This window comes from Manis pentadactyla, chromosome 8 (assembly GCF_030020395.1).
Source record: "Manis pentadactyla isolate mManPen7 chromosome 8, mManPen7.hap1, whole genome shotgun sequence".
In the NCBI taxonomy this organism is placed as follows: domain Eukaryota; kingdom Metazoa; phylum Chordata; class Mammalia; order Pholidota; family Manidae; genus Manis; species Manis pentadactyla.
The window spans coordinates 29,939,512-29,951,632 of record NC_080026.1 but is presented as its reverse complement, the minus strand read 5'-3'; the positions used below and the strand labels follow the sequence as shown (position 1 = coordinate 29,951,632).

Sequence of the window (12,121 nt, the reverse complement as noted above, 5' to 3'; positions counted from 1 at the left end):
TACCTAATGACTCTGTTAGAGCAGCAAGTAGAACATACACCTGTTAACATTTGAAAATGTTCATTCATTCTCTTATTCTACCATCACATTTGAGATCACAGCAGTCTGATCAGAAAGAGAATTGGTAAAGTGAAAAAGTACATCCCAGTGCCAGTGATAACATCCCTTTTCAATAACTGGCACTTAAGTACTCATCCAAAACACCAATCACAATTCACATTCAGTTCTCTGTTAAAAGCTTTCCAACCTTGCTACCCACAACAGAGTTCACACATCCTGTCCACTAATGAAATAAATGACTCATTCTTTTCTTTATATAAACTGCTTTCATGTCTTCTCAGTTTCTTCTCTGTGTTCTGATTCCTCATTCCCACTTGATCTAAATCTGATCTGTCTTTGCAGAACTTGTTCTAAAGTCATATTTAATAGAAAATTATAATCAACTCTATAAACAGATAATCACTCAAATCCTCATAATAGCTTTAAGTCTGTTTCTTCTGTGACTTGTATTAATACTCACATAAATATCTATCAGTGTTTGTGTCAATTCATCATTTCATAATGTACTATCTCTTCAGCTTTGCATATCCAATGTTGAAAGAATATGTATTAAAGAGTTATCATAGTTTTTGACACTCAGTGTAATAGAAAACACAAAAGTCTTCAGATTACATGGAACCCCCAGTAGACAACAATGAAAAGTGATGTGGGGGTGGGGGTCAAGACTGAGGGCAAAGACACAGTGTTCATGTGAGGAATTCATTCTAACAAAGGAAAATACAACAGGTAGGTCCTATGAAGGGACAAGTGTGTATCTCATGGGAAAACTGCTGTGATCCTCAAGGGATTCCAGAGCACTGTGCTTTTGTCCTTGACATAAAATTTAGTTAAGTATTGGTTTTCTTTTCTTTTAATAGCATTTATTCCCCCATTATGATTCATGCCTTGAATATAAGGGAACTTACTGCCTGTCTACCTAGATATCCAGAGACATCTCCTCTTTCCCTTTGCTGTCATGCTATTTTAGCTTTTTATTTTTATTTATTTATTTATTTATTTTGCTGTTTAGTACTTATCAGCATCTGTTTCATTTTTTCAGATATGTTTCATTTTTTAATGTTTGTTACAACTTCTAGCTCTTATAAATTGCACCAGTGAAAAAATCTTGTCAGTTTTGCTCTTAAATTAATCCTTAGTTTGTAAATAGGTGTTATGCTTTGCTCATATCCCCCAAAATAATTATTGTTAGTAGTAGTGGTATTTATTGTTAATTGAATTTTACACAGAAGAAACAAAGACTTAGCTTTTTAATTAAACTCAGTTCTAAATTAGGGTTTGGCACATAGGAGTTGTTCATTATAAGCTTGTTGAGTGAGTAAATGGATTTTGGAGTAAGTCTTAAACTAATAGCAGAATGGTATCCCCATAAATAGCATTATTTTCATGATACAACAGCCATATACAAATATCTTGACTGTGTGTGACTTCAGAATTCTTAATCTACTCTTAAATGCATAGTAAATATTCAATGCAGCTTTGTGAATCAATGTAGAATGAGTTAATAGGAAGTCATCAGGGAGAACAGTTTATGCAGGCATTAAGAACCAATGATACCAAGACAGCTAAAGTGAGGGCTGAGTACCTAATTCTGATAATTTTCAATAGTTGTGCAAATTTATCCTATGAATTAATACATGATTTACAAAATCATCAAGTTTACCTACCTAACAGGCTGTCATCATTGCAGGTGCCATTAATCAAATATTTTCCTTCTGGGCACACACAGGTGGCCCCAGAAGGATTCAGCAAACAGAGGAATTCACATGCTAAGTCCAAACATGGATTGGGTACTGATTAAAATGAAACAAAAGAAAACAGAAAGGCAGACATATAAATACAATAGGTTTCAAAAGCATACAGTTTGGTAAGGTGAAATGTGAATTAGCAATTTTGAAAAGAAATCAAATTTCTACTAGTAGTATCTCATTTCAAGGTTATGATTTTCTTTATAGACAAAGAGAAATTACTACCCAACACCCATCATTAATAGTCAATTTACCCTAATTTAAACTTCCTACTAGGGAGAAGAAATTATTCAAACACATACTTTGTCACTCTTCCTTATGACTTATTTTTGGCAAAAGAGTTGGTCTGTGATACCCAAGTACAGGTTTTGGTTGTGTATGAAAGTAAAGCTAGCTGAAGTCTTCAGGGATCCAGTCCTCATTTTAGATAGCTTCAGGGCTCTTTAACAGGCACAATTTCCCCTTGGAAATTACAAAGTTTTAAAATCTACATGTATTTATTCAAAACACAAATACAATATATGACTTTGTTTTCCTCTAAAAGCCATGCTTAACATGGTTTCCTTTCCTTCAGGTAGGAGTTCTATGCAAAGGTAAACGTCTGTCACTTTTTTTTCTAAATCTCTATACAATCAGCGTCCTCTATAGTCATAGCTGCTTCCGGGCTCTCACTAAAGAATCTGTTATTAGCATAAAAGAGAAATGGCCACCTAGGTGGTGAACTGGTGACAATCAAAGTGGCTTTCATTCTCTAAGAACCACTACTCTAACTCGTACTATATTCAGGCCAGAGATTGATTGATTGATTGATTGAATGGAGGTGGAACTATTTAGCTATAAATACAAATCAAACAAAACTAGAGGGTGAGGAGGGTCTTTTTCCTGGGATTAAGATACTGAAACATTTAAAAATACCTTCTTTTAAGAGTAATAAGAAAGAAAATTTATCAATATAGACTATCATATAAAATATTATACTTACAGTCTAGTTGTTTGTAGCGATGAGATATCAGAACACCTTTTGTTTTATCAATATCTAAAGCTAAGTACTCTACTAAACTATTGCCAAATTTTTGTACTCGAAATACACCATTTTTAGGTCCTGCTCCATATATATAATCTTCAAAGACATCGATCCTATGTGGATGTAACAAGCCTAGAATTTTTAAAACATGGAGTTATAAAGTTACAATGTAGATACTCCAACTCAAAAAAACCAAGTTTATCCAAGATCTTACAGAAAAACTTACTACTGTTCTTTAAAAAAAAATTACAAATTAGAGTATTTTCAATATGAGCTGTGAAGTTGTTAGAATTAATTTATTTGCATAGGACTAGTGAGATACTAAACATGTCACTCAGTACATAAAAAGCATTTCCATCATTACTTTAATCATCACCATGACACAGCATTTGCTGGGGGCTTGTTTTATGCAGAGTAATTCCTGCTGTACAGTTTGCAAACAAGAGAAAAACTTAACAAGACAACTTTATCCATTGCACAAAAACAGGCAGTTCACAAAATTCTCAATTTTTTTATGGATCAAATCAATGGTCAAATTAGATTGCCTGGATGTCAAATTTATTAAGCAATCTGTGTTGATTTTAAAGAGAAAAATCTAAAAAGAATAAATTTACATTACTATTTTCTATCTTAGAAATGGGACAAAGGAAATAAACTAGTACATGGTAGACATACATGTGACTAGTTGGCTACAAATAATAGAGGACATCATTTTCCACATTGTAAGAAATGACTATTATTATAAGACATTTTATAAAATATAATTTATAAGAAATCTAACTTTTGGTACTGAGCTTTATAACAACCAAAATGATAACATTTATATTTTACTTATCTAGAGGGTGAAAATAAAATGCCTTAACATGTATGTCATGTTTCTTCAATGCGTCTTGAATAGAAAAATGTACACTTAAGCAGAAACAGGTTAACCTCATTGTGATCAGTTATAGGAATGTGTAATTTTTTTCTATCTAGGATCTTCATAAGAAAACATACTTTAGGCCAGGGCACAATGAAAGTTCAATTTAGTTATTTTCTTTTGACTTTTCTGCTTTTGTTAAAAAGAAGCAAAGCTGTATTCTGTAAGTATAATACGTAAATATAAAAACTTTAAGTATACATTATGAACAATTTGTGATAAGTAAGGAAAGAGGTTGTGCTAAGGAAGGGAATGAAAAATAGAAGGGAAAGAAATTAGATTCATCAGAAAGAATGGAGATTGCCAGACAAGGAAAGCGTGAGGCACAGAAGGGAGCCAGAAAATGAGAGAGTAAAAAACACGAGGTAGGCACAAGGTAGAGATAAAAATGGGCGTCACAGTTAGATTCTATGGTCATGGTGGCAAAAGTAAGTTGTCACTCTACACACTGCTTTTCACTTGCGTAAGAGTATCCTCATCATTACTTCTACTAGTGATTGTTAGTATGATGTTTACTATATACAATAACTCATTTCCTGCTTGTTATTTGAAATAAAAATCAGTGTTCAGAGGGACTAATCTTGGCTACTTGAAGTGTTCTGCTCAGAATGGGACATCCACTGAAGCAACAGAATGATTTTTTCCTGAATCTGGGCAGCCGTGGACCATATCTGTCCTAGAGTAAAAAGATCCTTCTTGCCTGGCATCTTTGTTATTCTAACAGGAATGAAAACTCCATAGTAAGAACTGCAAGTTGAAAGAAAAAAAAACTGAGGAAATACAGAATGTAAATCTTTCTTACTTATATTTACATACTATTATTACCATGTCTTGATAATAATTAAAGGGGAAAACAAAAGCCCTTCACACACCATGTTTGCTGCTGACAGAGACTACTGAGTCAGAGCCATCGTACAGAACACTGCCGATAACGGAGAGTTCAAGGTCAGCCCAGTATATCCGTTCACTGAAATGATCCACAGCCAGCCCTGCAAAATCAACAGAGACAGATAAAATAAATGAATTCGAGATTATTTAAAATTATGTTTTTGATGCTTAATGTAAAATTTTTATTGTTTTTTGTCCTTCAAGCATCACTGAAATTACCAAGAAATTAGAAAAAAAGGAAAGAACTCCATCCTTATCTGAAATAGATGTGTTTAGATAACACAGAATGTATTTAATAAGCTGTAACAAAAATATTACTACCCAAAAAGGGTTTCCATAATATTTTAGTTTTTATCTTTATGGTACACATAGAATTAATTAATCATTTCTATCATTTATCCAACTTTATTTAAAATAGTTCACTATAATCAGTTATATTTTGAACCTCTTTTTAAGGTGTATATCTAAGAATTTAAAAAGGTTCATGGACGTAATCGTAAAGTATTTTCACACATTTGGAATTGTACTACAGCTTTGTAAGACACCTGTGTGCATGATGCAGTTTAAAATGACTACAGATTGCTGTTTATAATAAGGTAAAATAAACAGTGAATTCCTTAATTAAGGTTCCAGTTGTGCTTCAATTTTTCACTTTAATTTTTTATTCTAATCATCAATTCACTCTGAGACTGTTTTCATTTATCATTTTTATCAGCAAGTATCCGTTAGTGAATCACAATGAACTGAAATAATATGTGGTAGAAAAAATAATGTTTTTCTATTTATTCAATTATTTATTTGTTGATGTCCTAATGTGATTAGAATCCAGCCGGTATCTTCTTACAAAAATATCATCCACACATAGAATATCTTAAGTAAACTTTTTTCCATAAAGAAGAGTAAGATCTAAGACACATGAATTTTACAGCAAATCACTGCTATAGATATTTAATTTTGTGAGATAGCTAGTCTTTAGATATGACATATTTCATACCTTGACAGTACAATGCAATTAAAATAACTTTATCAATTGAAACCTAACCAGAACATTCAGTAAACAACTGACGTACACCTTGATAGCAAGGCAACTGAATTAACGGGTCTCTTTAAGTTTTGTGCTATCTGTATTCCTATGCAGAAGGACCCAGATTTAACAATCAGAATGAAAACAATCATGGTGAAACTCATTTGGTAATATTTTTTCAGTTAAGTATGTAGCTCTAGCCCAAGTGTAATCAAACTAACTATAAATATTGCTTCTCAAGGATAATATAAAAATGTACTATGCCCAATCAGCCTCTGAGAAATTACTTAACAATTAAAACAAGTGGTTCATGTTTTACTAGTTTCTGCTTGATGATTAATTTCCTATTTGTAGTTACGTGGGGAGTTATGTTTTTGCCTCTTCATGTATAATTATGGCTGACACAAACCATAAAATTATTCAGTTTCTTGCTGCCACCATTATATTTCAACCCAGTTGTCTGAGAAGGGTTGAAAACACTTTTCTTTCTCTCCCACCAGTGTAATATAACAAAGAGGTACATAAAATAAAAACTGTCCCCAGCAAAATTGGTCTTTACAGTTAGATATTAAATTTGTTAATCATAGAAAGAATAAAACAATGGGTATGCAATCCAGTTGAATTACTGATTCTGTTTCCTCAGATTTAGGAACAGTAAAGAAGATCTCAAAAGTGTCATTTATTGCATTATTAGTCTAGGGTTGTTTAAGATACACCATCCTTATCAGCTCTGGTCACATATTGTGTTATTGGATGGAATTACATCTAGATAAAAATTATGTAACAAAGCTTTCAGATGAGTGGGATTTATATTCCCCAAAAATCCACAAATCAATGATTTTGATTTTTCCTTAAGCCCTTTAATAAAAGAGATAGTTTTTAAATTAAAAAGTTAATAAAGGAATCAACGAACTTTACTTGTTATAGAGATGTGAAGTTTATATGAAAGAACAAGTTCATTTCTACCTTTAAAATATCACATCTCTTTTTTGTCTTTCATAAAGACCCAATACAAGAGTGGGAAAAAAAATCAGTTCCCAAGAAAGTCATTGTTACCTGAACTGGGAATGATGAATATTTGGAACCAAGTCAGTATAAGTACAGAAAATTTAAAATAACATGTCAGACTTGTTCTAATCAAGTATAATGGGATCACAATTTGGAAGGCTTATAAAAGATTAAGAGACAGTCTCAATAAGTTTTAGAAATTCATGACAATGTCCTAATCATGTAGTCATTTTCTTTATATCTCCCATGATACTAGACGACTAGTACATTTTAGGGATTCCTGAATCTCACTTTTGTTTCATTCTAAAATTTTTTGAGATCCTCCCAGTAGTTCTCCTATTTCTACTATGGCCTAAAACAGAGAAAGAAAAAGAAAAATCTTAACAAGACATGACCATAGCACCAATGTGATATTTAAGAGAGAAGACTTGGGGAGAGAAATAAATTAAATTCACTGTGTTTTCAGAAATAAAGAAATAGATTATATATATTCTGTGTTAAAGGAAAGCCAAGACTTATAAGGTGGCAAGAACTAATAAATATGCACAACCATATTCTTGATTTAAGAGGTGATAAGAAGTATCCCAGAGCTGAAAATATTACAATTGTGTCAAATTAATTTTCAAAACTTGTTCAAACTACTTTTGAGATAGGTTGCCTATTTAGAGTAACCTAAAAAGATTTCAAACTGCATTAAAGTTATTTTTTCATATAAATACACATGCACACACATATATTTAAAATAAACACTCATATCTAGAAATTGCAAAACAGACCTCAAGTTATTATTCATTTTATTTAATTACAGACGTTTTATCAACCAAGGACAAAAAATTTGCTGAATGATATATAATTATGACTGGTCCAGGGACAGTATACACTTTTTATTCTCTCAGAAATTGCCATGTTTGTGTGGGACATTAAAGGCAACCTAAATAAGCTTCTAGATACCAAAGAGTATGGTATTTAATTCAAACTCATGTGATCCTACATACTCTCCTAATGGAGGGAAATTTGGAAAGTGTCCTTATCTGATACAGCATTCATTGACACAAAACATATTCATAAGCCACCTCTCTTGTACCATATGCGGTCAGGCACTAGGTATGTAGCAAAGAATGAAACAAATCATGATCCTCCTCTCATGGAGTATGGTACTCAAACACCACAGAACTGATTGAAGAAGAAGATAGATTATGTTTAATATAGTGCCTAATAAGAAAAAAGTGTGTCATTTGTTAAAGGAGCCCTTAAAAATCATAACATGGGTTAAAGTGTTAAAAACTGTAGGCATTCAACATTTAATTATTCTTAGGTTCACACTAATTACAGTCACTAGAATATTCTATGGCTGATATAACAAGAATATCAGTAATTGTTTTGGTATAAGGTGTTTATGGACTTGTTGGGCACATAGAATATGCATTATAGAGTTAATGATTTATGATATCATTAAAGCAGTAGATGATGGGGTACCAAGTAAAGAGATAATGAATACTGTTAAAGCCCAGAGGATTGAGGTATTGTCATCATGATTTTGGAAAGTACACAATGACATTGCTGGTGGTGAGCAAACATAAGGCTTGCTAGGTGCTTGAGCTCACTTTTCAACTGGATAGCACAATCCTCACCCTGGAAATCACAGGAGTTACAGAAAGGACAGAGACCAATTCATCTATTCCTATTGCTGTTAATCCATGCTGATGTCATCTGCACCCTATTGATGTACAGAGTATAACCAAATTTACTGCATCTCAGTGCACATATTCATTCTTGAATGCATAAAGAACAGACAGCATTTCTCACAAACCCAAAATATAAACAATAAGATATAACACTTGGAGGGAAACAAAGGTAGTATTACAGTTATGGATTTCAATATGATAAACTTGGAGTCAGGGTGAATATTTATAAACACATACCAAGAAAAGAAGGAGAGAAAATAGGTACAAAGTCTAACAAGTTTCTGTGAAAACACAAGCAATGGACATGCTTCCATGTAAGGATATCTCATGGGATATATTTGCATAAGTGCACATCTCCTCACATATAATGTGTACATATTCATGTCAATGTAGAACAGTAACAAATGACTGTCAACTTTTCACTATTGCTTTCTAATAATAAGCTATTTATGAAATCAAATTATGTATCATTTCCTAAAAATCTCATGAGATTTGTTTTGGACTCATTTGTATATCAGCATTTGGCATGGTAATCCTCAGAGGGTATTCATCACCATAAAGACAATATTCAGAGATGTTTCTGCTTGATGGAATAAAGCCCAGCATAAGAAGACAACACCAGCATTCTAATATTAACTCACTTAATAAGCAGGTAGGCATCAGGTAAAGTAATATATTTTAATATGCAGCTTGTGGATATTTTTTAATCTTACAGAATTCTAATTGATATACAATAAGAGCATGAAACATATTTTTAAGATATACTAAGTGACATTTTAAAATGTGGATTAAAAATGATTATCAGTGTTAAGGAGTTAAAACGGACATTAAATGGGATACATATGCAAGGCTTTAGCATAACACATGGCACTTTATTTTTATAATTGTTAGCTTCTTCGAGGTACTAGGAATTTTACTAACCAATTTACATTAGTTTTAAATCTGATTTAAATTGTTATAAATTTCTGTAAGGTAAATATTATCATATACATTTACAGATAGGAAAATTGATGCTCAAAAGTTTGTGCAGGTGGCTCAGTTTTAACTCAAATCCATAAAAATGAAAGACTTATGCTCTTCCTCCCATTCCCTATATTTCTCCTGTGTGAGGCACTATGGTTTGCCCAGCAGGTATACATTCTCTTTTGTAATCTTCCTTCAGCTGTTGTGCCACAAAATACCATTGCTTTGATCCCACTGCTCAGACGCCTTTGAAGCCTTCGCTTTTGACTTTGACTCTTCAAAATATAGTCATCACCCCCTAAGATATACACCTTAGAAGCCACTACCCTAAGAAGTTCCTTTGTTTTCCCCTCCCATGTCCATCTTAACAATTCCAGCCACTTTAAATATCAGCTTTTTGTGTTAACTCCCCAAACTAAATTTCTAGCTCTGCTCTGAGTTCCAGAAGTATCTGTGAGAAATCTCCATCTGACCTACTTACCTAATGGGTCATATTCACACCTACAACATTTGCCTCTGACTGAGTGTCAGCATCACATCATCTGTGCTCAAGTACCACCTTCTCAAAAGTTCTAAGAACCTAATGCTATATTGCTAACTCCCCTCATTTCTGACCCATGTTCCTCCTCTACTTTCACTCTTATCTCCATAGTACTAAACCCCATATTACTTACTTTATAATTTACTTTGTAAAATATTGTACTGCCCCTGTCTTACTCTCTGCCCTCCACTAGAGTGTAAGCACTGGGAGGAGAGGGGTCATTAACTGTGTGTTCGTCATTATATTCCAAATGCCTAGAATCATGCTGACACATAGTAGGAACACAATAAATATTAGCTTAGTGAGTGAATAGATGGCTTTTAAGAGTCTGCTTCCATAAATGGGGCAAAAGTTCTTAAAGCAGAGTTGCCGAGAAGAAAACTCATATATGCTGTTACACATGAGGTGGAGAGCCTCACACCTACCAGCTAGTTTCTTGACATGTGCATGTGGGTGTCTGGCCAAATCCTGTTACCAGCTTAACATGAGTCATGTAGTACTTGCCATGGTCTCTAGGACCCCGCATGAGCTGGCCCCTGTCCACCCCCTCAGTCTTACCTCATGCTACTTTCCTGTTGGTTTCCTGTGCTCTTGGGCTTTTCATTAATCCTACCCCAGGGCCTTCTGACATCATTTCTCATTTCTACCCCTTCGCTAAGTCTAGCAACTAATCTTAACAATCAACTCCTCAAAAAGCCTTTCTGTCTCACTGTAACTAAAGTGATGTCTCTGCAGCACTCCACTCTTCTCCATCAGAACCATTTACACACATGTGCATGTGTGTGTGTGTGTGTGCATACATGCATTTCTGGCTTTGTTTTTACAGTCCCTAACATTAAACCATAAGATGTGTGAGGATGAGGATAGGGATCCATCTCTCCAGTGGCCAAAAGTGCCTGGCATATAGCAAGCAACCAGTATTTTTGAATGAAAGGAGGGATAAAGAATTAAGGAAATAACAAGATGCTTGTATGAATGATTATGATTTATTGGCTTTGTATCCCTTGTGGAGACATTTCCTGTGTCTTCTATTGTCATCTGTATCGGATAAATTCTACCTACTATGCTAACTCTGCTCTGCCACCCACATACATCCTCCCATTTTATCTATTACTATTCTAGTAATGCTATTCTACGCTCTTATCAGGACCATTCAAGGACTGTTAGCTGGTATCTATTCTATTTTCAGCTCAGTATCTACTCATTCTATTGGCAAAATGTTACCAAAGCAATAGGTCTGAAGGCCTACCTTATTTACACTGCTCCTCGGATCAAAATTTTACAGAGGTTTATTACTGACTAAAAAATCATGCTAAATACCTTGGCGTTGAACATCCCTATTTTCAGCGTAAGTTACATTACCTACTCTGTCCCCTTGTGATTCAATATTATGAAACATTGCAGCCCATGGCTTCTAATATTATGGAACATTGCAGCCCATGGCTCAGAAAGCTATGCCATTTAAAACAGTATTTTAAGTTGGTTATTATTATTCCTTGGTTTGATAATGACAAAATCAAACTTTGAAGGTAGTTCCTTTCTGAGATCTCACAGCTAGTGAGGGATGCCTTGGAATTCGAAACGAGTTGTATCTGACTTCAAAGAACACCTTTATAAAATCCACATCATGATGGAATATCTGCCTACCCTTCAAATGTCTGCCAGGCCTCCAAGCATTTATTCAAGTGACACCCTTCCCATAGTTTTCGTCTACTGGAGATAATCTTTTTACCCTGAACTCCCATGACATTAAAATATATATAACAATTCTCACGTGTTGCCAGAATCACAGTTACTTTTGTGCATTGAGTCCTCTGTGTTTTCCCTCCTTGCATAGGAGCTGCATAAGAAAGGGACTATGTCACATTTCCACATGGAAAATACTCAATATATGCACCTTTCCCTTGGTCCACATAGGAGACGCCATGCTGGCCAGCCTGAATTTCCTTTGCTAGCTCGGGGCACCCATCCAGCTGCTGCTTCAGCAGCTAAGGGCTCACACTTGTCCTCCTTCACCAGGGAATTGTACTCAATTGACTCAGCAGCCTTGGTTGGGGAGTTAGAGGCCAAAGTAAACCAGAAACTGATGGAGCATATAAAAGGCTGATCAGGGATTTGTGCTCCAAAGCACATTTCCTGTGGCTCCAGCCAAAACTACACTGTACCTGAAATTGTCTTCCTGGGTTCTTTCTCTCTCTCTCTCTCTACTTTTTACACATTTCTCCAGAGTAACACTCCCTTCCTAAAACCTTTACAAGAATCCC

The 12,121-nt window shown here is 34.3% G+C and overlaps 1 protein-coding gene across 1 annotated transcript in view; it reads right to left on the bottom strand.

The window, feature by feature from the left end:
• LRP1B (LDL receptor related protein 1B) overlaps positions 1–12,121 on the bottom strand; it is a 1,911,502-nt gene that overhangs the window by 104,611 nt on the left and 1,794,770 nt on the right. The window contains exons 80-82 of the mRNA XM_057505633.1: positions 4,621–4,737; positions 2,788–2,961; positions 1,725–1,850 (exon numbers count right to left, since the gene is read on the bottom strand). Of these exons, the coding sequence (XP_057361616.1) occupies positions 1,725–1,850; positions 2,788–2,961; positions 4,621–4,737 (417 nt within the window). The remainder of the gene's footprint in view (positions 1–1,724; positions 1,851–2,787; positions 2,962–4,620; positions 4,738–12,121) is intronic.